The sequence below is a fragment of the Eublepharis macularius genome, chromosome 6 (assembly GCF_028583425.1).
Source record: "Eublepharis macularius isolate TG4126 chromosome 6, MPM_Emac_v1.0, whole genome shotgun sequence".
Lineage (NCBI taxonomy): Eukaryota > Metazoa > Chordata > Lepidosauria > Squamata > Eublepharidae > Eublepharis > Eublepharis macularius.
The window spans coordinates 358,120-384,499 of NC_072795.1; the positions used below are offsets into that span (position 1 = coordinate 358,120).

A 26,380-nucleotide genomic window follows, 5' to 3' on the forward strand; every position below is an offset into this window, starting at 1 on the left:
TGAGACCCGCCACCTGCTTGAGACCCGCCTTTGCTCCTCCTGGCTGCTTACATCTGATGGAAGGGGGCTGCTGGACTGGGCAGCCAGGAGACGCCTCCCTGGGAGAGGAAGCGTTCGTTCTTGCCTTGAGGCAACTAGCAGTGGTGCATCTCTCTCTCTCTCTCTCTAGACCCAGGAGAGCTGAATAACTGCCCCCTAGTCTCAAATGTACCATTCCTGAGGGAGGTGATTGAATGAGTGGATTCCAGAACCAAGCGGATTGTTTGGATCTGTTCCAATCTTTCAGGCCTGGTTACGAGACTGAAGCCGCCTCAGTTGTCCGGATGGATGAAACACGCCAGGAGATGGACAGGGTGTGTGTGACCTGCTAACTCTCCTGGACCTCTTGGCAGCTAATTAATTCAAACCGTGGTCTGGGAAACAAAACAATGGCCCAGAGACTGGAGACGCTCAAGCCACATTCCAGTCCCCAGAAAAGGTGATGCCAAAGAGTGCAGCAACAACTGGACCATTGCATTAATTTCTCATGCAAGCAAAGCGACGCTCAAAATTCTATGACAAAGATTCATACCATACGTGAAACAAGGAATTGCAGATATTCAACCTGGATTCAGAAAAGGAAGAGGCACTAGATATCATACTGAAAATTAAAAATTACTAATGAAACATATCAGGGAATTTCAGAAGAAAATTAGCCTATATTTTATAGACTACAACAAAACTTTTGAATGTGTGGATCGTGGAAAGCTATGGAAGGTGTTAAAGGGGGGGGGGTCCACAACATCTGATTGTTTTGATGTGCAAATCTGTGCTTTGGACAAGAGGCTATTATTAGGACAGAATATGGGAACACAGAATAGTTTCCAATTTGAGAGCCAGTTTGGTGTAGTGGTTAAGAGTGCGGGACTCTAATCTGGAGAGCCGGGTTTGATTCCCCACTCCTCCACTTGAAGCCGGCTGGGTGACCTTGGGCTAGTCACGGCTCTCTGGAGCTCTCTCAGCCCCACCCACCTCACAGGGTGTTTTGTTGTGGGGATAATAATAACATACTTTGTAAACTGCTCTGAGTGGGCATTAAGTTGTCCTGAAGGGCAGTATATAAATCGAATATTGTTATTATAATTGGCAAAGGATGCATATTATCTCTCTACCTATTCAACCTCTATGCAGAGCATATCATAAGGAAAGTTGGATTGGATCTAGAAAAAAGTGGAGTGAAAATTGGTGGAAAGAACATTAATAATTTGAGATAAGCAGATGACAGCATGTTACTGGCAGGAAATAGTGAAGACTTGAAATGACTACTGATGAAGGTTAAAGCAGAAAGTGCCAAAGTAGAATTACAGTTGAGCATCGAGAAGACAAATGTAATGACTACCAAGAAATTACAGAGTTTTAAGGTTGACAGTGAAGATACTGAAATTGTTAAATGGTTTTCTATTCCTTGGCTCAATCATTAACCAAAATGTCTCCATTATAACCAAGCAATCAGAAAGAGATTGAGACTTGGAAAGGCATCTATATGAAGGAACTAGAAATGGTCCTTAAAGGTGTGTCGCTGTGAGCCAAGATCAAGATAATTCATATTATGGTATTCCCCATTACTATGTATGGATGTGTAAGCTGGGCAGTGAAGAAAGCTGACAGGAAGAAAATTGATCCATTTGAAACCTGGTTTTGGAGAAGAGTTTTACCGATGTAAGGGATTACCAAAAAAGACATAAGTGGGTTCTAGATCGACTCAAGCCTGAATTCCCCCTGAAAGCTAAACAACAACAACGACAGCAACATTCAATTTATATACTGCCCTTCAGGACAACTTAATGCCATACTCAGAGTGGTTTACAAAGTGTGTTATGATTATCCTCACAAAATCACCCTGTGAGATGGGTGGGGGGCTGAGAGAGCTCTGAAAGAGCTGTGACTGACCCAACGTCACCCAGCTGGCTTCTAACAAGAGTAGGGAATCAAACCTGGATCTCCAGATTACAGTCCTGCCATTCTTAAACCGCTGCACCAAAATGACTCAACTGAAGCTATTGTCCTTTGACCACATCACGCGAAGACAAGACTCTCTGGAAAAGTTAATAATGCTAAGAAAAGTGGAAGGCAGTAGGAAAAGAGGAAGACCCCAAAATGAGAAGGCTTGACTCAATAAAACAAGCCTTGGCTTTGGTTGCAAGACCTTAACATGGCTGTCAATGATAGAACATTTTGGAGGTTTTTCATTTATAGGGTGTCATAACTTGCAAGCGACTTGACATCACAAAACACAAATAAAATTACACTGGGCTATGCCTTAATAATAACAATAATAATAACATTCGATTTATATACCGCCCTTCAGGACAACTTAATGCCCACTCAGAGCGGTTTACAAAGTGTTATTATTACCCCACAACAATCACCCTGTGAGGTGGGTGGGGCTAAGAGAGCTCAAGAGAACTGTGACTCGCCCAAGGTCACCCAGCTGGCTTTGTGGAGGAGTGGGGAATCAAACCCGGCTCTCCAGATTAGAGTCCCGTGCTCTTAACCACTACACCAAACTGGCTCTTTGGCTTGTGCCTCTGGCCACGCCCAGTCTTAAATGATTGCAATAGGAAGTGAAACAGGAGCCTAGACTTTAAGATGTCAGACATGTTCCCCACCCCACACTTTGTCAGAAGAGCCTCTGGTCATGCCTGGGCTTACTTGCAACATGAACTCAGTCTCTCTCAAGACATCTGACATGTGAAGAACACATATCAGGAGATGCAGTGGTAGCTGGGAAGGGTAGTTTAAAAAGACAGAGCCAGCGGCAGGGCAAAGGCTTTGCTATATATTGGAGTTGTGTGAAGGGGCTGTGAAATGCCAGAAGGGAAACTTCAGCCCATTATAATCTCTCCAGGTCCAAACCTGGCTCTGGAAGGCAGCTCCAGCCCATTTCCATTCCTCATTGCCCTCTGGTTGTGATCCCACCCAGTTTTAGACTGGAGAAGTGAAATTGACAAAGCGAAGATGAAATTAACAAACCCTTTGAGGAGCGATCTCAGCTGGCTCTGTCTTTTTAAATTACGCTTCCCAGCTAACATTGTTTCTCCCTACACTTGATGAACTTGCGCCATAGTGCCTTGTATAGAGAGACTCACTGTCCAGATGGTATTCAGCTGGCCTAGGGATGTTCACAAAGTTCCCCTGTCCTGACGGCCTTTCTTTTCAAATGCTTTAAATTTCACACCCAACATAACCACCTTCTAGACTACAGACATAACATTCAGAGTTACATAAGGGAATAGAAAAAGAAAACTATATATGATAAAAGAAAAAACATAAAAATAAAAAATTAAGAGAAAAAATAAAAGGAAAAGAGAGAAATAAAACAGGCAATGTTGAATCAACCTATTAATGAAGGACTTTTCAACTTTATCTTGTACTATATAGAACTCAGAGAGGAAATTTTTAATGTATTCCCCCCCCCCTTTTCTAGAGTATTTCCATGTATACTACAAATCTAATCTCTTTTCCTCAGTTTGAGGAAGGGTTCAGATAAATGTTGGTGTTGGGTATTTTTCTGATTAGTATATGTAATAAAGTCTTGCCACGTTTCCCAAAACTCCAACATTCTAGCTTTATTTTTGACAACTCTGAGTTGGTACGTCAATTTTTCCGCCATTGCAATTTGCCATAGTTCAGAGTACCAAAGATGCACTGATAAAGAGTCAACCGACTTCCAGCACTTCGCTATACGCTTACATGCTGCCATCAGCATTAACACCATCAGCCCCTTTGATGACGCTTTTTGATTTTGTTCCCCAGATAGGGCCAATGCTGGTGTGGCAAAAAATAACCTGCCGTGTGATATTTTCGATTTCTATTAATATCTCTATGATTTTTTCCCCAGAATCTTGACACTACTGGCCATGACCAGCACATGTGGATACAGCCGCCTTGCTGACTACCATTTCTCCAATAGTTTTCATTATTTGTGTTGATTATTCTGGCAAGATGTACTGGGGTGATATACCATCGGTGTAATTTTCCGTGAGGGTTATTGATTCTGTTGTCCTTGTTTGAGTTATCTATAATTTTTCCCATGCATTTTGTTCTATTTTTATCCCTGTGTCATTTTCCCAAATTGTTTTTAATCCATTTAAAATACTTGTATCTATTTCAATTAAATGTGAATATATTTTGGAAGTTATTCCTTTTGTGCTGTTCATGCGTTGCATTAAGATCTGTTCAAATTTGGTCATCTGTCTGATTATTGTTCAGCTTACTGTAGAATTCACAATTCGATAATATAATTGATGAAGAAGGATCCAATTCGTTGGGATTCCCTTGTACTACAATAAGGGGAGATTCATTTTCATAAAGATCTCTCATTCTATAAATGCCTTTTCCTTTCCATTCTTCTGTTTTACCTATGTGAGAAAAGTTTTTTCCAATTGATTTCAAGTGCTCCTTATTTGCTTGCATACCCACCCACATCTTATCAGAAGTAGCCTCCAGATATGCTATCAATGTTTTTGATGGGTTTGCCTCATAATATTTACTTGTACTAGGTTTTCCCCATCCCCCTTGGTTCAATTTTTTTGTCTGAGGGCCTTTGTCAATCGTGGTCTTTTACTTTGATAAATGAAATTAGTGAGTATCTTTTGCCGTTTTGCTAGCTATGGGAAGTTTTTGAAAAAGATATGGGAAGTATTTAAAAAAGATAGCTTAATTTTAGCAGCACTACCATTTTAATAGCATTGATTCTGCCAGTAATTGTCAAATGTATCTGGGCCCATCTCTTAATATTTTTTCCTATTTGTCTAATCACTGGGTAAAACTTAGTTGCTGGAGTTTATTTAAATTCTTTGAGATATTTACACCTAGAAATGTGAAAGATTTATGAAATATTGGAATACCAAATCATTTTTAATTTTGTATAGTTTTAGGTTTGATATTTATATATAATGCTCCAGATTTTTTAACATTGATGTTTAATCCTGCTATTATTCCATATTCATGAATCTCTCTCATCAATTCTGGCATTAATATTGCCACTTCATCAGCAAACATATTGTGTTATTTGACCATTTACTTCTAGCCCTCTAATACACTAATTGGTTTTTCTGGCAGTTGCCAAAGGTTCTAGTGAGATGACAACAGCAATGGTGGTAAAGGGCAGCCCTGTTTAGTTCCTCTAGCCAGATGAAAGCTTTCTGAGTCAAATCCATTTACTCGCGCTCTAGCTTTTGATTTTTGATCAACTGACTGTATTGCGTTGCATTCATGAAATATTGCCCTACGTGTAATTTTCTTAAAAGTCCAAATATAAAATCCCATTCCAAATGATCAAATGCTTTCTGTGCATCTAGAGATACGATGGCTAATGGTGTCTCTTTTTTTTTAACTAATATAGATGGCATTTAATATTCTGTGTACTGAATCTACTGTTTGCTTTTGAGGTATAAATCCCAACTGGTCTAAAAAGACGTAATATTTTATTATGGAGCTCATTCAGGATGCAAGGACTGCGGGGAATAATTCTGCATCTTGGTTTAATAATGCTGTTGGGCAGTAAGAATCTAGTTGATCAATTTGCTTGCCAGGTTTCTGAATCACTATAATTCTTGCATCTTCCTATGAGTGTGGTGCTGGTTTGTCTTTCATTACCTGGTTAAATAGACCTGTCATATGCAGTAGTAACAAATCTTTAACTTGTCTGTAAAATTCTGGGCCATATCCACCTATGCCTGGGGATTTTCCATTTTTAAATTTTCTTATTACTTCATCTATTTCTTTGCCTTCCACTGGCTTATTTGAAGTATTCTTATGCTCACTCCTCAGTTCAGGAATATGCAACATTTTAAAGTATTAATCATTTTTTGTGATGGATTCTTTGAAGAGTATAGTTTTTCAAAATGTTTAGCAAACTGTTCTGCTATTTGTTCTGTATTGTGTATTTTTTATTACTACATTCAATCATTGCTGTTCTGTTTCTGTTTTCTCAGAGCGTTTGCTAGTAATTTTGAATTCTTGTTGCCAAATTCATAATGATCCTGTTTTACATACAGCAATTTCTCAATAGTGTCTAATTCTTTCCTTTTCTTTACCAATTTGTCATATATTTTTGATCCTTTTTTAATGTTTTGCTTCTAACACTTTTATTTCTATCTGCAACTTAAATTTTTCACAGTTAGATTTCTTCTTTAATCTGGCCATTTCTTGAATACATATCCCCATTATTACTGGTTTTAATGAATCGCATATGACATTCATTGGCATCCCTTCAGTTGTGTTTTCTTTAAATTAGTTTTGTATACTTTCCTGTATTTTTTCTGGATTTTGGTTTAGTTAATAAAATGGTATGTCTCTGTGAATGATATGTAACGTCCATTTTCTGTGGATTATCAGATCTCCAGGCTGATAATAAGATTAAATTCTTGCAGAATTTTTTCCAGTTTGTTCTCCTATTTTCTCCTTGATGTTTTTATTACCACTTTTATCCAACTAGTCTGTATGAGGAGTCCAGTTTAAGCCTCCTCCTATTATAAGTTTCCCCTCCTTAAATTTGTCCAACTTTTTACATGTACCCCTTAGAAGCATAATTTGCTTCTCGTTTGGTGCATAAATGGAGGCCAATGTAATTGTTTTACTTGCATACTGTCCTTTTACAATGATAGAGTGACCCTGTTGGTCTCTAATTATTTCCTGTTTTGGGAATGGCAGCGCTGCTGAGAAAACAATTGCTACTCCCCTTGACTTGCTATTCCCTGGTGCTGTAAAATGTGGCCCATCATATCCAAGTTTCAATAATCTTTTTTCTTTTCAACTGTTATGTGTCTCTTGAAGCATTGACATCTGGATGTGATTCTCTTATATAATTTGCTTTGTTTGATAGGGTTACCCATTCCTCTGACATTAAATGGATACATTTTAAGATCACCCTTTGTAGCCATATCCACTCAATAGCTTTATAATTCTATTTTATTTTGTTTTCCTGATGGCCTTCCTGAAATAGTTTAAGACGGTCCTTGGGGGGGGGGCAGTCTGAAAAAAACTAAGTTGGCTGTTTTCCTACCAAGAAACCAAAAACACTGGGTTAAAATTAAAGCAAGAGTTTTGGGCTTATCTTGACGCACCTCACTAACCTTAGGTACCTGACATTACACTGGATCTCGTTTCCTAGGGGCAGGTGATACTTTTTTTTTTTTTGAAAAATTTTTATTGGGTTAGAATCCATTATTTCCACATTTACATTCAATTTTCCCCAATTTTTTCATCTCTAACCCCCTCCCTTCCCCCCCCTTTTTGTTGACTTCCAACAGCTTTCCAACCCTTTGTCCCCTAGGGGCAGGTGATACTGATACATAGGTGCGTGGTATGTGGAATGGTAATTCTCACGCCCTGACTTAATCTGTGGTGGGTGGGGAATTCTAAAATTCCATCCCTTTGCACTTTTCCTCTTTAGGGGAAGGGAGAGAAGCTTTGACTGCTTTTACTATCCTGGAGTTCCAGGTTACCACTCCTCTTTAGCTACCTGCTGACCCAAGGGATTCCATTGCAAATGACCCAGAACCAACTTCCAGTTCAGCCAAGAGAAGGATGCTTCCTGTGTGTTATAGCAGTAGTTTGTTTAAGGTGCGGTAAAAGTGGTCATCTTTCCCCTTCCTCATGGGAGAAGCTCAGTACAGACAAAGGGAGGAAGAGCGGTTGTAAAACATCACACTAAAAACAGGAACAAGGTCATTAAAGATTCAAATATCCCTCGTCTCGTTGGTGGGAGTGTAAACTACAATTCCCATCATTCAAAGCCTTAAAGAGGCAACACACATTTCTAATAGAGCTAATACAAGCTTCTAAGCTGTGGCTAACAGCACAGGGCTAAACATTAGGAAGAACTTCCTGACAATTAGAGCGGTCCCTCAGTGGAAGAGGCTTCCTCGGGAGGAGGTGGGCTCTCCTTCCTTGGAGGATTTTAAGCAGAGGCCAGGTGGCCACCTGGCAGCAAGGCTGGTTCTATGGCTCAATATGAATTTAGGCAGATTGTGAGAGGGAGGGCCAGAAGGGATGAGGCGGCGCTTGGCTCTCGCAGCCCCTTCTTGCGTGCCCAGGGCGATGCTGATTGCTGCTTTGCAGTCAGGAAGGAATTTCCCTTCAGGCCAGATGGGCCTGATATTCTGGAGGTTTTTTGCCTTCCTCTGGGTATAGAACAGGGTCAATGGGGGAATCAGGGCGGGGGGAGAGAGCTGTGAATTTGCTGTTTTGTATGGGGGGTTAGACTAGATGTCCCTTGAGGTTCCTTGTAGCTCTATGTCTATATGTAAGTTAGGTTTTAGTTTACATATGTTGTATTTTTGTTTCCTTTGCTTCTACTCCTTTCCTGAAGTAGAATGTTATGGCTGAATTTATGGTTTTGAGTTAAATTTGGAGAGGCTGCAGGATGTATTTTAACGGCTGCTCCTTCTTGACTTCATTTAAACTTCTCCTTTCCCCCCAGTGGGGACCCCCCCAAATTTTTGTTTTCCTCTCCTCCATTTTATCCTAACAACATACCTATGAAGTAGGTTAGGCTGAGAGCATGTGACCGTCCCAAGGTTACCCAGCAAGCTTTCATGGTGCAACGGGGAATGACTCTGGCTGCCCCAGGCCCTAATCTGCCGCTCTAACCACTACACCACACTAGCTTTGTTTGTTGTTATTTATTTATTTTTTAAAAAGTTTTTTTATTGGATTAGATATCATTAAATTGTACATTACAATCGGTTTCCTTTAATTTTTCCAATTCTAACCCCCTCCCTTTCCCCCCCTTTTGTTGACTTCCAACAGTTTTCCAACCCCTTGTCCCTTTTCCCTTACTCATTTCAAATTTATTCTATCTATCAAACGTAAACTTTCACTTTCTTCTAAGCTTATCTATATAACACAGTGCTCCTTCTGTCTTCCTACTTACTTTAACAACTAAATAATGCATAACTAAATAATACATTCTCGGCATATTTTCTTCTAATAATAATCATTTAGCTAATTTTGGTACTCTATACTCTATTTTATAATCTCATCTTCAATATGGGACAAACAATTTATCCCTCATTTAGCATAATTTTAGATACTTCTATAAACAGTACATTCAATATAAGTCAACCAATTTAACTTATACTCTATATATTACTTTTTCTACATATCTTATCTTCGTACTGCTTTAATTATATAATTATATAATTCTTCCTTTATGCAACTATCCACCAAAAGTAGTCAACCAATTTGACCCATATATACCTCCAAACTAAGTCAATCAATTTAATACATGATCTATACATTAATATATATTTTCCCACCTTGCTTAAATTTCTTCATTGCAATTATAAAATTATCTCCATTATACAATTATTGCCAAAAATGAAATTAATTAGTTTCTATCCTTATAGTTAGTTAATTTCTATCATTATAATTCTTATAATAACACCTATAATACTTAATGCTATATATAATAGTCTAATAAAATAGTTGCTTAGAAATTCTCACTTATCTCTCCACCCCCCGGTAAAGTCACCTCCCTCTACTTTTATTGTATTTCAGTAATTTTCAAACTGCCACAGTTCTCCTCGCACCTCCCATTTCTTCACTAAATATTGTTTCAGCTTCTCCCAATCCGTGTTAAACTGTCCTGGATCAAGGTCTCTCAGTTTCCTTGTCATTTTTTCCATTTCCGCCATGTACAGCAATTTATAAATCCAGTCCTCAATAGTTGGCACTAGGGGTGTGCAAGCCAAAAATTTTCGGCTATAGCCGAAAGTAGAAAGCCGAAAGAAGATTCTCTATCGTTAAAGCCGAAAGCCGAAACAAGAATCTCTTTCGGCTTTCGGCTTTCGGGATTCTTTCGGCATTATTTCGGCATTCTTTCGGCTTTTTTCTAAGGGAAAATGCCTCCGTCTTCCAGGACGCCTGGAGGAGGCATTTTCCCACCGAATAAGCCCAAAATTGGTGGGGACCTTCCTCTACCCCTTCTCTAACAACCACCCAAGTTTCAGACAGATTGGACTTTGGGGGGCCATGTTATGGCCCCCCAAAGCAGGTCCCCCCATCCTCCCATAAGAAAGCGAAGGAGCAGCATATTGTTAGCATGCTGCTGCTAATCTTCTTCAGTATTTCCTATGGGGAAAAAATGAAGAGGCAGGCTTCCTTTGCCAGGGGTGGCATTTTGCATGCAAAATGCCCCCTCACCCTCAGGGGCCCTTCTCCCACCCCTCCTCCCACCCCCCACCAAGGCTCAGCCTGCTCCCACTTGGGGGGGGGCATTTCATGGCCTCCCCAAGTAGGTGCTCTAATCTCTACCACTGACAGCTGGGGGAGGCTTGTGTTGCCAGGGGTGGCATTTTGCATGCAAAATGCCCCCCAACCCTCTGGGGCCCTTCTCCCACCCCTCCTCCCACCCCCCACCAAGGCTCAGCCTGCTCCCACTTGGGGGGGGGCATTTCATGGCCTCCCCAAGTAGGTGCTCTGCTCTCATCTCTACCACTGACAGCTGGGAGAGGCTTGTCTTGCCAGGGGTGGCATTTTGCATGCAAAATGCCCCCCAGCCCTCTGGGGCCCTTCTCCCACCCTTCCTCCCACCCCCCACCAAGGCTCAGACTGCTCCCACTTGGGGGGGCCATTTCATGGCCTCCCCAAGTAGGTCCTCTCAGCCCCTAAAGTCCACCCCTTACAGCCCCACACAAACCCAATTCCCCCCCAGCTGCCACACACAGACCCAAATCCCCACATTAGCCCCTCACAGACCCAAATCCACCCCCACTTGCCCCACACCCATAACCCCAGGAACAGGCTGGCAAAGGCCAGCCCTCTCCCTTTGTTCCCTATGCTGGGAACTTCTAAACTCTCTTTCCCTGGGCAATTCTGCACAGACCAGGGGTGCCACAATGGTGGGCACACTTCTGAGTGCCAGCTGGTCCCTGTGAAAGAGCACCTGAACCACAGACACCCTCCCTCAAATTCCCCCACCACCTACAGAGATGGCTGGCCAGCCAGCCCCATTGTTCCCTATGATGGGAACCAACTGCACAACAAAGAATAAAACAAGAACAACACAAAATAAAGTTTTAAAAAAATTATTTTCTCCCTTCCAAAGTACAAGTAGGCAAGTACAAGTAGGCAAAGCATTATGACACATTACACCAGCAGTCCCCCACACAGAAAAATTAACACAACCCACTTAACATCAGAGAATCACAAAACACGATTCCTGTCAAAAACACTTTATTTCTTGAACAGCTTTAGGTTACACAGAAGGGGGGCACACCAAAGGGCATGGCAGCAGTATCTTACACAAAAATAACACAACTCACTTAACATCAGAGAATCACAAAACACGATTCCTGTCAAAAACACTTTATTTCTTGAACAGCTTTAGGTTACACAGCAGGGGGGAACACCAAAGGGCATGGAAGCAGTATCTTACACAAAAATAACACAACTCACTTAACATCAGAGAATCACAAAAACACAATTCCTGGCAAAAACACTTCATTTCTTGAACAGCTTTAGGTTACACAGTAGGAGGGCACAACAGGGCATGATAGCAACGTACTACAAAAAATAATACAACCCACTTCACCGTTTTTGGCAGCAATTGTGTTTGTGTGATTCTCTGATGTGAAGTGAGTTGTGTTATTTTTGTGTAGTACACTGCTTTCCTGCTCTGTTGTGCCTTCCTACTGTGTGACCTAAAGCAGTTACAGAAATAAAGTTCTTTTGACAGCAATTTTTTGGGGTGATTCTTTAATGTGAAGCGAGTTGTGTTATTTTTGTGTAAGATACTGCTTCCATGCCCTTTGGTGTCCCCCCCCTGCTGTGTAACCTAAAGCTGTTCAAGAAATAAAGTGTTTTTGCCAGGAATTGTGTTTTTGTGATTCTCTGATGTTAAGTGAGTTGTGTTATTTTTGTGTAAGATAGTGCTGCCATGCCCTTTGGTGTTCCCCCCTGCTGTGTAACCTAAAGCTGTTCAAGAAATAAAGTGTTTTTGACAGGAATCGTGCTTTGTGATTCTCTGATGTTAAGTGAGTTGTGTTATTTTTCTGTGTGTGGGACTGCTGGTGTAATGTGTCATAATGCTTTGCCTACTTGTACTTTGGAAGGGAGAAAATAATTTTTTAAAAACTTTATTTTGTGTTGTTCTTGTTTTATTCTTTGTTGTGCAGTTGGTTCCCATCATAGGGAACAATGGGGCTGGCTGGCCAGCCATCTCTGTAGGTGGTGGGGGAATTTGAGGGAGGGTGTCTGTGGTTCAGGTGCTCTTTCACAGGGACCAGCTGGCACTCAGAAGTGTGCCCACCATTGTGGCACCCCTGGGCTGTGCAGAATTGCCCAGGGAAAGAGAGTTTAGAAGTTCCCAGCATAGGGAACAAAGGGAGAGGGCTGGCCTTTGCCAGCCTGTTCCTGGGGTTATGGGTGTGGGGCAGGTGGGGGTGGATTTGGGTCTGTGAGGGGCTAATGTGGGGATTTGGGTCTGTGTGTGGCAGCTGGGGGGGAATTGGGTTTGTGTGGGGCTGTAAGGGTTGGACTTTAGGGGCTGAGAGGACCTACTTGGGGAGGCCATGAAATGCCCCCCCAAGTAGGAGCAGTCTGAGCCTTGGTGGGGGGTGGGAGGAAGGGTGAGAGAAGGGCCCCAGAGGGCTGGGGGGCATTTTGCATGCAAAATGCCACCCCTGGCAAGACAAGCCTTCCCCAGCTGTCAGTGGTAGAGAAAAGAGCACCTACTTGGGGAGGCCATGAAATGCCCCCCCAAGTGGGAGCAGGCTGAGCCTTGGTGGGGGGTGGGAGGAGGGGTGGGAGAAGGGCCCCTGAGGGTGAGGGGGCATTTTGCATGCAAAATGCCACCCCTGGCAAAGGAAGCCTGCCTCTTCATTTTTTCCCCATAGGAAATAATGAAGAAGATTAGCAGCAGCATGCTAACAATATGCTGCTCCTTCGCTTTCTTATGGGAGGATGGGGGGACCTGCTTTGGGGGGCCATAACATGGCCCCCCAAAGTCCAATCTGTCTGAAACTTGGGTGGTTGTTAGAGAAGGGGTAGAGGAAGGTCCCCACTAATTTTGGGCTTATTCGGTGGGAAAATGCCTCCCCCAGACGTCCGGGAAGACGGAGGCATTTTCCCATTGAAAAGCCGAAAGAAAGCCGAAAGAATCCCGAAACGTTTCGGCTTTTTTCTTTCGGCTACCCGAAACGTTTCGGCATTCCCCAAAACGTTTCGGCATTCCCCGAAAGAAGCCGAAACACTTTTATTTCGGCATTCTTTCGGCATTCTGAATGCCGAAACGCACATCCCTAGTTGGCACTTCTTGCACTTTCCACTTTTGCGCGTACAAAAGTCTAGCCGCTGCTGTCATGTAAAATAGCAATGTCCTATATTGTGCTGGAATGTCCTCCATTCCCAAGTTCAGTAGCAGGAGTTCTGGGTTCTTATTAATTTGAAATTGTAAAATCTCGCTTATTGCTCTTATTATTTCCCCCCAGTACTGCCTAGCTACCTCACAAGTCCACCACATATGATACAAAGATCCCTCATGCTTTTTACATTTCCAGCATTTATTAGACGTGTTCAGATTCCCTAGCGCAATTTTCTTTGGTGTCATATACCAACGATAAATCATTTTGTAGACATTCTCTTTGATATTGGTGCATGTCGTGATCTTCAATGTATTTTTCCACAAGTATTCCCACGCCTCCATTGTTATTTCCTTATTAAAGTTTATAGCCCACTTCACCATTTGCACTTTAACTGTTTCATCTTCAGTATACCATTTCAACAGCACTTTATATACCTTAGAGATTTCCTTTTTGTCCTCTTGTAAAAGTGCCTGTTCTAATTCCGAATTCTCCATTCTTATCCCTCCCTTCGCACAGTCCAAATTATAAAGATCTCTGATCTGTCTATACTGAAACCAATCGTAATTTGGAGACAACTCGTCCTGCGTCTTTATTTTGGGTTTAGAAAATTCCATTCGGGTTATCTCCTTGTATGTTAAACACTGTTGTTCATTATCGACAGTTCTCGGATCTATTACTTCATATGGAACCACCCATGAGGGGATTCCATCTTGTAGGTAATTTCTGTACTTCTTCCAAGTTGTGAATAGGCTTCTCCGAATATAATGATGTAAGAACATAGAGTCCGCTTTTACTTTATCATACCATAAGTATGCATGCCATCCGAATATTTTTTTATATCCTTCTAAGGCCAGTAATTTCCGGTTTTTCAGCGTCATCCAATCTTTCAACCACACTAAACAAATTGCGTCATAATAAAGTCTTAGGTTGGGCAGTTGCATTCCGCTTCTTTCTTTTGCATCTTGTAACACTTGCATTTTCACTCGAGGCTTTTTGCCTGCCCAAACAAAATCTGATATTTTCCTCTGCCATTTTTCAAACTGCTTAGTCTCGGATAATTGGTATTGTCTGTAACAGAAACATCACTCTTGGCAGCACATTCATCTTAATTACTGCAATTCTTCCCAACCATGACAAGTTCAGCCTATTCCATTTAATCAAGTCTTGCTCTGAGTCCACAATTTCTCATAGTTGTTTTTAAATAAATCTATATTCTTTGCAGTCAGTTCAATTCCCAGATATTTCACCTTACTCGTTACTTCGCAGTCTGTTATTTCCATTAATAGTTGTTGCTTTTGTTTAGTCATATTTTTACATAGTATCTTTGACTTCTTTTTGTTTACATAAAATCCTGCCAAATCTCCAAATTCCTTAATCTTCTCTATTACTTTTGGCATATTCTCCATTGGATCTTCCACAATTAGCATTATATCGTCCGCAAATGCTCTGACCTTGTAGGAAAAGTCCTTTATTTTTATTCCACGGATTGCATTGTCTTCTCGTATCTGTATCATCAATATTTCCAAAACCAAAATAAACAACAGTGGAGACAACGGGCAACCTTGTCTTGTTCCTTTACCTATAGTCAATTTCTTGGTCACCTCATCATTCACCAGAATTGCTGCACTCTGGTCTCTATAAATTTCCTTTACTGCTCTTATGAATCTTTCTCCCATTTGTAGCTTTTCCATGGTGGCAAACATAAAGTCCCAGTTCAAATTGTCAAACGCTTTTTCAGCGTCCACAAAGAAGAAACCAACCTCCTTGTCACAACGTTTGTCATAGTATTCAATAGCATTTATAACTGTCCTTAAATTGTCTTTGATTTGTCTGTTTGGCAAAAAACCGGCTTGCTCCTCCTCAATAACTTCAGAAAGCCATCCCTTCACTCTTTCCGCCAGTATCTTCGCAAAAATTTTGTAATCATTATTAAGTAACGATATAGGTCTATAATTTTTCACATTAGTCAAATCTTGCCCCTCTTTAGGGATCAGTGATATATTGGCTTCGCTCCAAGTGTCTGGGATCCGTTGATCCTTTAAAACACCATTAATCACATCTTTTAGGAATGGTGCCAGTTCATTAGCCATTACCTTGTAAAATTTGACTGTAAGTCCATCCGGTCCTGGCGCCTTTCCCAAGTTTGTTGACTGTATTGCCTTTCTTATTTCTTCCTCTGTTACTTCATTGTTCAATTTATCTCTCCAAGCTTCCGAAATTACTGGGAGCTTCATTTTCTCCAAATATGTCGCTATTGAGTCTTTATTCACCTCTTTTTTATTATACAATTTGGCATAAAATTTATAAAAGGCTCTGCTGATAGCTGTCTGTTCCAGGTACACTTTATTGTCCTCACAGATTTTATTTATTATTTTCTTCTCCTTTCTCTTCTTCAATTGCCATGCCAAATATTTCCCAGGTTTATTTGCGCCTTCGAACGCCTTTTGATTCATTCTCTTAAGATTCCATTCCAATTCTTTGTTATTCATTGCTGTCAGCTGTTCCTGAAGAATTTTAATATCCTGGTAGATTTTCTTTTTCCCTGGTCTTTTCTTTAACTGTATTTCTTTGGCTTTTATTTTCTCCGTGATCTCCTGTCTCTTCTCCTCTTTTTTTTCCCTGGCTCTTCCGTTTAAGTCCATTAATATGCCTCTAATTACTGCCTTGTAGGTATCCCATACCTTATTGGTTGGTACTTCTCTGTTCATGTTATATTGTATGAAAAACTTTGTTTCTCTTCTCAACGTCTCCATATTTTCTCCCTCTTGCAGCAAATCCTCATTTATTCTCCATCCTCTCCTTTTGCTCCTTTTCCCCAACTTCCACATAATTGGATTATGATCTGAGCCTACCATAGGCATTATTTCCACATCCTTAGTCCAAAGCGCTAAGTCTTTTGAGGCCCAGATCATATCGATTCTTGATAGCGTAGAGTGTCTCGCGGAGAAAAACGTATATTGTCTGCCTTTGGGATTTTGTCTTCTCCATACATCTTCTAAAGTTTCCTGTTGCGTCAATACAAAGAACGTCTTTGGTAATAGTCCTCTTTTCTTTTGTGCAGTTGCTGACTTTTTATCTAATTCCAAGTTTGTCACTCCATTGAAGTCTCCTGCAAGAATTATCTGGTCATAGGAAAGTTCATCTAATTGCTTCCTCAAGTCCTCAAAGAAGCTTTCTTTTGCTCCATTAGGTGCATAAATTCCAATCACCAATACTCTCTTTAAATTCCATATACATTCCACTGCTAAAAATCTGGCTTCCGCATCTCTCATCACTAACTTTGGCTGTAGCTCCTCTTTTATATACAATACCACTCCCCTTTTTTTCTTATTGGAGGCCGCTACAAAATCACTGCCCAATTTATTCAATTTTAAATACTTTACATCCTGCTTTCTAATATGAGTCTCTTGCAGGCACACAATATCACATTTTTGTTTTAATAGCCAGTGGAAAATACTTTTTCTCTTATTCGGTGAATTAAGTCCATTTACATTCCAAGATAAAACTTTGCACTCCATATTCATAATCTTGTTGCTGGTAAGTCCTTTTCATTGTCCCTTATAAACTGTTCCATCTCTGATTCAGATCTAATGCGCTTTTTCGCTCCTCCAAATTCAAAGGACACTCCTTCTGGTAGTTCCCATCTGTATCTTATTTTCATGTCCTTCAGGATCTAAACTAGAGCTTTATATTTTTTTCGATCTAACAACACCGATCTGGGTAATTCCTTCATGATAATAATCGTCTTGCCATCAATCTCCAATGGATCTTGAAACTGTTTAGTCACAATCCTCTCTTTTATATTTCTGGTTGTGAATTGCACAATCACATCTCTTGGTAGTTTCCTCTGGGTCGCGATTCTTGAATTTACACAGTATACCACATCTAGGATAGCCACAACTTCCTCCTCCTCCTTCCCCAGGTATTCAGCTAACACCTCAGTGATCTGTCCTTGAGCTGTCTTTCCTTCCACTTCCGGCAAGCCACGAAACCTCAGCTGCTTCTCCATATGTTTACTCTCCGCAACCGCCATTCTCCCCCTCATCGCCTTCATCTCTGTTCGCTGCGTGTCTGCTAAGTTCTCCACCGCGCCTTCCACTACCTTGACTCTTTGCTGTGTTCCCTGCAGGTCATTTTGCATTGTTTCCATACCTTTCTTCACTTCTGCCAGCTCATTTTTCACTGTCTCTTTAACCTCTTTAACCTCTTTCACCAACTCCGGTTTCATGTCCTTGAGCTCTTTAATCACTTCTAAAAGTTTTTTTATCCAGATTCTCTATCGCCGATTGCCACTCTTTTTTCGACATCATGGGGCTTGCTTTGGCTCGCTCCCACGAGTCCGCTCTCTTCCTTAGCTCCGTGGCATTTAATTTAATGTCCTTTTAGTTTAAATGTCCCGGTCTTTCCAAAAAAAAAAACTTTCAAAGAGTCCAAAATGTCGGGTGTCTTTTCTCTATGGTTCCTCTATGGTTTTTGTAATCCAATATGACTTACTTCCTCTTTCGCTGAAGCCGCGGCTCTTCCCCTTTCAAAGATGGCGATTCCCTACTTCCTGCCCTCCGGCAAGGGCCGCTTCTCTCCAGCAACTCTATTGTTGTTACGTACTTCCTGTTTCCCGACTTCCCACAGCAGTTCTCGCGATGGTGAAACTTTCTCACAGCCTGATATCTCCTTATAGCCACAGGTATTCAAAACAATAGTCCAATTTCTTTAATAACTTCATTTAACTTAGTCATTTTTCTAATATAATTCTTGCCGGGTCCTCCCCTCCTTATACTTAGTCTGTTGCAGTTTAAAAGTCTACTTTAATTCTTCTTTACTTTAAGTAATCTGTCCCATTTCAAGAGATAGTGATCTTTATCTTCTCATTCACTTTCCTTGGGTTGTAATCGCTGTTTCAATCTTAGATTCCCATCCACTCTTCTTTCCCCTGTTGAAGCTTGGGCTTGTAGGTCTTATGCCAACCGCATTGGCACCAGGACTGCAGCAGAGATTATAGCTGACCTGTCTTAGGGTGGGACCTCAAGGGTTGGGAGAGGATCCGTTGCGTAGGACCCCCCCTCGCCCGAGATCAACGCGCCCTGAGGTGCTTGAGCTTGATTTTGCCCCGCTGGCCGCTTAAACGGCAGCCCGGTCAGCTCCACGATTAGAGCTGCGTTAGACCTCCATGGATCCCAAACCGGAAGTCCCCCAAACCGGAAGTCCTGTTTGTTGTTATTTTTATGATTTCGTTGCTTTATCATTTAATCTACTTGTAGCTTATTTATCACATGTGAGTGTTAACTTTTTATTCTGTAAGTTGTCCTGATGGCTTTTTAAGTAGAAGGAATAGGAATAAACTTGAGCAAATGAATGACTAGCTTGGATAATTGCCACATGATAGGCTTTCCTTCATTTGTGGGGGTGGATTAAAAAGTCTTGCGCTGCTTTTAATTCTTGCTATGTCAGCCAGCGTGAAAGACACAAACAGGAGGGGGTATGAATGTCAGGATACTCGGAGAATGGTGATTTCTTGGAACAGGGCACCTGTCCTTGGCCTGGGGCAGCTGGGGAAAGTTGCATTGCACTTCGCTCCCCCTTATCTGGGAGAGAGAGGTGGCTGTGCTGTAGTGTGGCAATGTGCCTGTGACAGGCAGCCCTTGAGAGAAGTGGAGGCCTCCCCTCCCCTCCCTACTGCTGCAGGACAAAGTCCAGAACCCAAGGATGCAGGGGAGACATGGCTTGCAATAGGAAAACATCAGACAACTTAGGCAGACCACAGTAGGGCCGTGAGTGGGAAGGAGAGAGGGGCTTGCCAGCTGGAAAAATCCTCTACTGGGTTTGGAGAGGAGAAAAGAATTGTGTATATCCCAAACTCTGCAGCTTCTTTAGCAAATGTATGAACTGTGTCTGAGTCATGGCTGTCCTGAATTTAGGGTTTATCTTTTCCCAATCAGTACTTCATCAATACAGAGAGAGAAGTGCCTTTGTTAATGATTACAGACATGACTCACAAGCACCATGTCCTAGTCAGGACAAGAAGAGTAAGGAGTCTTCACAGAATCTTTTAAATACGTCCCTTGGGAGCTGCAGGGTTAACACCTTCAAAAGGGCAAAAGAGTAACACCTTCTCAAAAGGGAGTTGCAGAGTAAAGCCCTCCAAAGAGTGGTTTTGATTCAGCAGAGCAGAATGTAATATCCTCCCCCCCCCCCACTGGTTGCACAGCCCTCAGGTTGCACTGGAGAATTGTGTCCTCCAACAAAAGCTTTAAAAGAAATTGTTCTAAACAACATCTTGGGAATTTTGGATTTGAGGGGAGGCCGCAGATCAGGGGCAGGGCTGTCTGCATTGCAAGGAGGCCCTAGGAGTTCAACCCTGGAGGTCCCTGGTACAAAGGATCTCGGGTGGTAGGAAAAATGTTCTCTGCCTGAGATTTTGGAGAACAGCTGACAACAGCAGCAGGCTGGACTGGGCCAGATGATCAGCAGTCGGGTGTATAGAAAAGAGAGGTGGCAGATGAGCGAAGACAGGTGCTTAGAGGGGACGTCTTCTTCCTTGGCCTTATAATTTTAGTTCTTTATCAATTTAGTTCTTGGTAACATATTTGCTGTTTCTAATTCTCTATTCATGAATATCGATGATACCTGAAAGACTCGAAGGCCTGGTCCCAAGCCTGGTCCCAGCCACAAGGACCTCCATTTGAGGAGGCCCTTAGGAATCCTCTATGATTATGTTGCTAAGATGAACTGAAGAAGGAACTGAGGCAGTCGCATCTCTTCTGCATCCCTAAAGAACTTTGGACCACCTCAAGTCAAACCTCTCCTGGCTCTGGGCTGGAGCTCTGAGGTGGCTGCTAAAAGGGGACCGGGTTCAAACACTGTATTTGTTAGCAGTGATCCCAAGCACAGGGCCAGCTGCCCCAGCTCCTTATCCAGTGCCTAGTGCACCCCAGTTGGGTGCCACAACCAGGCTTTGAGCAGGGCAACGGGGCAGATCTCTCCTGCAGGGCCCCCTACACAAAGTCTGGTGGTGTACGATTTAAAGCTTGCTGTGTGGGGCACCTGCCCCCATTTGTCTCGAGGGGCAGCTGCTTTGAAGCAGTTTGTGCTAAAACCACCATTTGGACAGGACACCAGTGCAAAGGAGGGTCCCATGAGGATGTATGGTTTCAGGTGGTCCAAAGCTTAATTTGGGGTTCAGAGCTTTTTAAGTATCATCAGTATTTGTGGTTGAGTTTACAGCTAAGAAACTAGGAAACGTGAGTCCATCACCAGGAATGGGAAGCCCCATTAGCCTCGCCTGAATATTAGAATTCCGGCACACTTAATGAAGCTGGGTGGCAGATTCGACCCCCCCCTCACCCCACCCTTTAGTGAAGGCTTCCTGCAGCCCCGGCTCTGAGTACCTCCTGCCTGGATTTTTGATTGTGGGTTAGGCTGAGTTATTTCTGCAGGCATTTCACAGCTGACGGTCCTGTCCGGTTCTGGGGCACACAAGGCCAAAAAGGCCCGTCTCTCAAGTCAGAGGCTGTCTCTCTTTCTCTCTCCCTTGCATCAGCAGCTGGGAACAGCACAGAAAAAGCACACGGCGGCAGCAAAGCAAAGGGACCTGTCTGTACCGGCTGGCTAGAGAAAGCTTTCTTGGCCCACGTCTGCTCACAGAAGCTGCTTTGTGGCTCTGCCCTTCTCTAGCTCCACAACAGCCTTCTCTGCTCCATACACAGAAGCCCAATATTGCATCTACAACATGCAGAGGAAGACAGGCATCACAAATGCAATCCGCTAATTGCACTAATTATTTAAGCCTCATTTGAATAAGCCCTGCTAGTGTCTCATTCTCTCTCCTCCTCAGTTAACCGGACGCAAAGCCAACACACACAGAGTAATATCAAGCACATATCGCTATCCATGGCCATCTATGTGCATATGAAACCCAGATCTATAGCTCAGTATCCAAATCCCCTCATAATGCTGAAGGGGTTGTGAACCACTGCCTGACTGCTGTGACCAAAGGGCTGAAAGCAAACACTCTCCCCATAGGTCACCCCTCCAAGTCAACTCAGAGACTCCAGTTAGTGCAAAACACTGCAGCTTGATGATGATCACAATATGCGCATGGCTCTCATTCTGCAGTTGTTCCACTGGCTGCCCATCAGTTACTTGGCTCAATCCAAGGTTTTGGCTGTCCCATACCAAGCCCTTCGTGGCCTTGGATCCCCGTATCTGCAGGACTGTCTCTCTTCTCTCTCTCCCTATGCTCTGCTAAGACAACTCTGCTCATTCAAAAACCAATCGTTGACTGTCCATGTGCATTCTCTCTTGCGGCCCTCCACCTTATGGAATCGTCTGCCTGAAGGGCTCAGGAATGCTCCCTCTCTCCTGGCTTTCTATGCAAAACTGAATTATTCTGGAGGGCTTTTTTTATACAGGTAATAGTACTGTGCTGTTTGGAAACGGTTCAGAAAGATGCTTGGGTAAAAGGTTAGGAATTGCAGACTATACTACTGTGTATAGAACATATTTGTGCTGCTGTAAGTATACTTCTACAGTGCAATGCCTGCACTGTTTAATGTGTCGTGTTTAAAATGTTATGCATTGTTTTAGACTTCTGCTTGTTTTCAGATTTCTGCAGTCCAAGCAGCTGCATGTCCCGTCCTGTTGGTTGTCTTGACTTGAGTATCGGGAGGGAAAGCTGGACTATAAATAACATAAACAAATATTTACAGGCGGCTTTTGTATCTCAGGGGTTCTGAAGGATGGCTGCCTGCCTGCCTGCCTGCCATTTTCTCCTGCCACACCCTTGCTTCCTTCTCCTCCATCCAACCCCCAACCCCCCCCCCAAATGCCAGAGAGGCTTTGGGCACATCCACTGGCTCTTCACCTTGATGGGATCCATGCTGTCATGTGTGCCGGCATACCTGCCAATATTGTATTCTGCATTTTGTGCTGATCATTACTGTTTGGCTAAAGTTGTAAACTGTATGTGGCATCTGAGAATGTGTAAACTGCTAACATGAAATGCAGGAGAGCCAGTGGGGCCTCTCCATTATCTGGTGAAAATATTTACTTTCACTTTTCTAGCAAGTGTCCTTGAAGGCGAGCTGCGAGCAATGAACGATGTATCTTTTCCCAGAGACTGGGATAATTTCACTTTGTACTCTGGCTAGCCTAAACTAATCAGTTCCCAAGTAACTTCTTTGGGTTTTTGCGCCAGAATGTCAATGGACCCAAAGGGTGGGAAGTTTCCCTATAATTAGTAATGCCTTTGTTTGAATTGTCACTTCTGCCAATTGCTACCTTTGTGCGAACACCCTGAACTGAATGGATCTCTAATAAAGTGGCTTCAATGGGAACAAATGTGTGTTAACTGTGGAGCAGTTGAAGGAGCCTAACTGCCAGGGGCTGACACATGCCTGGGGAGGAATGAGGTGCTCCAGGTTCCGTCTCACCTTGGACCAGGCCTCAGACTACCACGTGCCAAAATCACAGAGGCTTCTTCAGAGAGCGCCCAGGACAGAAGATGACTTCCATTGCGCGCGCGCGCGCGCGCGTGCGCGCGCACACACACACACACACTCTCTCTCTCTCTCTCTCTCTCTCTCTGTGGGGCCCTCCCTGCCATCAGGGAATACTTGTCATAAAGAAGAACTTCAGGGGGGAAGAGAGGCCTTTGAGCCCCCCACGAATCACAACAGGGCTGAGAGAGCCAATCAGTGGATTGCTCACAGAACGCTTTAGTTGACTGACCAGCGGGGGCAGCTCATTGGGTGATGCTACCAAATGTGGGTGTGCTCACTTGTTTGGTTTTTGAGGCAGTTTCGGTTCTGGAGAGTATCTGTGGTAGGGAATTAAAAAAGAACCACCTTTTCTTCTTTAAAACAGCTGGTAATTTACAATTTAACACACATTATACTTCACCAATAGCAAAGTTTTGGCAATACACAACTTTAAGTGATTACCCAGTAGGTTCGCTAAGAGATGTGCGTAATCAACTGGAGCTTCTTTAATTAGCTGAGATCCCAAAATACAATACCTTAAGATATAAGAAGAAACTATACATGGTGTGAGAGCATGAAGGAGAGGGAGGATCAGAAAGTCCCTGGGAATTAAGAGTGGCTGTCAGTCCCCTTGCTGTTCAAACTGAGCGCAAACCCACACCCAACTAAATCAGACTTACGTTGATCATGGAGGTGCAATGGCTGGCTGAGCCCCCATTCACACAGGCCAGCAAGGGAAGGATGTTGGCCTTGGCAAAGGCTTTGCTCATGTCGCTGCACTTGGCCAGCTCCTGATCAGAGACCGTGCACCAACGCAGGAGGCTCAGGGCAAAGCCTGGAAAGGAAGAGCAGCAGTGATACCGTGAGGAATCAGCGGGGCAGCAGCAGACCAGGCCTGGGCCTCAGTGCTGGACAGAGCTTGAGACCACTGCCAAGCGGTAGTGAGGCCCATTCCCATGCCCAGCTGGCAGGCTCCTTGGACAGCATCTGGCGGGACCCTTGGGTGTGCTCCAACCACCTGCTACTCCTGGGCAACACTTCCAAGCCTTCGACCTGTTTCCAGAGAGCCACCCGGGCCAGTCTCATCCTCCCGCTTCTTCAGATAACCAACTCTGTGTTTGTCTTAGCCCGACAGCCACCCAATGAACAAGAAAAACCTCGGACGTACACTAAAGATAAATTATTTTTTAAAATTTTTTGTGCAAAGTGCCAAAGTGCTAATGTACATCATCCAATAAATATTATATATAAATATCCACACCACAGGGTGGTTACCTGAAACCGCCAGAGATGCAGTTCACAATGAATCAATCCTTTTGTTGTTGTTCTCTTGTAAATTGTGTTGGTTTCTGTGTGGTCTTTCCAGGAGACAATGTGGTCTAATGGTTATAGTTGGAAGCCAAAAACGTGGCTGAAGAGCCTGACAGGTTTTGCCAGCTTGTAATCCCGTTTCGGCAAAAGGCTTTTTCAAAGGCTCATAACTATATTATCCAAGTTACTCCAACACCATAACATCTCAAGGTCATTGAGTAATCCGACGGACTGTTGCCGGCAACGTGAACTGCATCGCTGGAGAACGTGAACTGCAAGTAACCACCGTGAGGTGAAGCTATACCGGTTGGACTTTTGATTGAATTTGTATATATATATTTTTGTATGTAATTATAGGATATTTATATATAATATTTATTGGATGATGTCCATTAGTACTTTGGCACTTTGCACAATTAAAAAAAAAAGTATTCAATTTCTCTTTAGTGTACCGCCGAGGTTTTTCTTGTTCATTGGGTAGCTTTCCAAACTCGGAGGAGCCCTCTTGTAGCTTTCCTTAGCCTGGCAGCCTGCAGCTGCGTGGAGGGCATTAGCACAAAGCTTAGCACACATCAAGCATGCACATGTGTGTGTGCATGAGAAAGACACCTTCTGCATCAGAGGGCCAAGTCAGGGTCACAACCAACAGAATCCTTTTTACCCCAGGCCTCCAGGCAGACAGAGCAAGGAGTTTGGCAGAACTCAGCCCACGCAACCTGGCTGGCTGAAGGATGCTCCACAAAGGCATTCACACACGTCACAGGGAACAGCATATTCTCTCTGCCTAAGGGCAGAGACCCTGTCTCACCGTTCACCTTTCATATGGCACTGCCTTATCACTGTAACGCAGTGATTATTTTCAGCTATTAGGCAGGTGCCCCCCCCCCACAGCGGTAGCTGGTTTGCTGTTCTTATACTTTCCTCCATATATCAAATATCTGCTATTACCTGGGCATGGGGAATCTTCCAACGAAGTATCTGGATGTGGGTATGAGAAAGAGGCACGGTGAAATAGACTCATGCCAAAGAGCAGAGGGGGAATGGTCAAGTTCTTCTGCCTCTCAGTTCTTCACAGGGAAGGGAAGGCATTTTCTGTGCACTCTTTATGGGGATGGGCAATTGCAGCTCATCTGGAGGGGCAGCTTCACAAACAGAATTCTTGACAACATCTGCCCAGATGTGAGCCTCCCACCCCTAACAGTAGATGACGGGACCGTTTCGGCACCCTCTGAGGAGAGGCTGGCCCTGTAGATCCCATTCCCTCCTCCTCCTCCTCCTCCTCCTCCTCCTCCCTAAAGCGATGGATTGAGAGCAGTCAGCAAGCGCAGCAACCAGCCCCGTCTGGCCTTGGAAACCCAACTGCTCTGGAGAGGGACCCAGACCCTGACTCCCAACAGGATGGAGAGGCGGGCGCTGCTACCACTCTTGAATTGCTGAGCGTGTTGCTCTGCAGCTGAGCGTGGGGGCAGAGGCATCCAGAAGGGCTTCTTTAGTCATTCTTGTCTGAAAAGTTGCTTCCCTCTCCTCCTGCATGTCAGCTTGTGAGAGAACACATCAAAGGGAAGCAGGCAATGCTAAAAAAAAAAAAACCCTGTAGTGGAAGGGAACCCCCCAAGCCCAGAAATTAAACAAAAAGAATGGGCTCTTCTGGCCCAACCTCACCCAACATCTCCAGCAGAACATATAGCAGGCCGCTGTCACATCTTCATAGGTATCTCCTGCCCCAGAGCAAAGAGAAATGATCGCAATTATTTTATTTAGAACATACCTGTAGGAAAGCAGACTAGAAGAGCACAAGCAGGCACAAAGTGCTTCATGGCAGCGCTCAGCAGTACTTGCGCGCTCTCTCTCTCTCTCTCTGCGAAGGAATGCGAGCTCTACAGAGGGCCCTGGTTACACAGTCCCTCTCCAGACCACTTCCTTTGGGAGAAGCCAGGCTGGCAAAAGAAGCACTGTCGTCTCTCTGCGTGTCTACGCGTCAGCAGGGAGAGGAAAAAATTAGTCTCTGGCCACCTTAATGACCGCCTTAGAGGGAAATGCAACCTCTGGTAGAAGACCAGAAGTGGCTGGAAGGAGTCTGGGAGCTGGTCATGACTTCAGTGCCACCTAGTGACTGAGAACCCAAAAGCGCAAGTCATGCCATGCCCCTGTAGACAGTGTGTGTGTGTGTGTGTGTGTGTGTGTGTGTGTGTGTGTGCCATCATCAAGCCACGGCTGGCTTGTGGAGACCTCACAGGGTTT

At 43.4% G+C, this 26,380-nt stretch overlaps 1 protein-coding gene across 1 annotated transcript in view; it reads right to left on the bottom strand.

Annotated features, from left to right (window-relative positions):
* The window catches only part of MELTF (melanotransferrin), a 64,484-nt gene extending 38,332 nt beyond the window's left edge, over positions 1-26,152 (bottom strand). Inside the window, exons 1-2 of the mRNA XM_054984175.1 lie at positions 25,908-26,152; positions 23,509-23,663 (exon numbers count right to left, since the gene is read on the bottom strand). Of these exons, the coding sequence (XP_054840150.1) occupies positions 23,509-23,663; positions 25,908-25,956 (204 nt within the window). The 5' untranslated portion in view covers positions 25,957-26,152. The remainder of the gene's footprint in view (positions 1-23,508; positions 23,664-25,907) is intronic.
* Between the last annotated feature and the right edge of the window lie 228 nt (positions 26,153-26,380).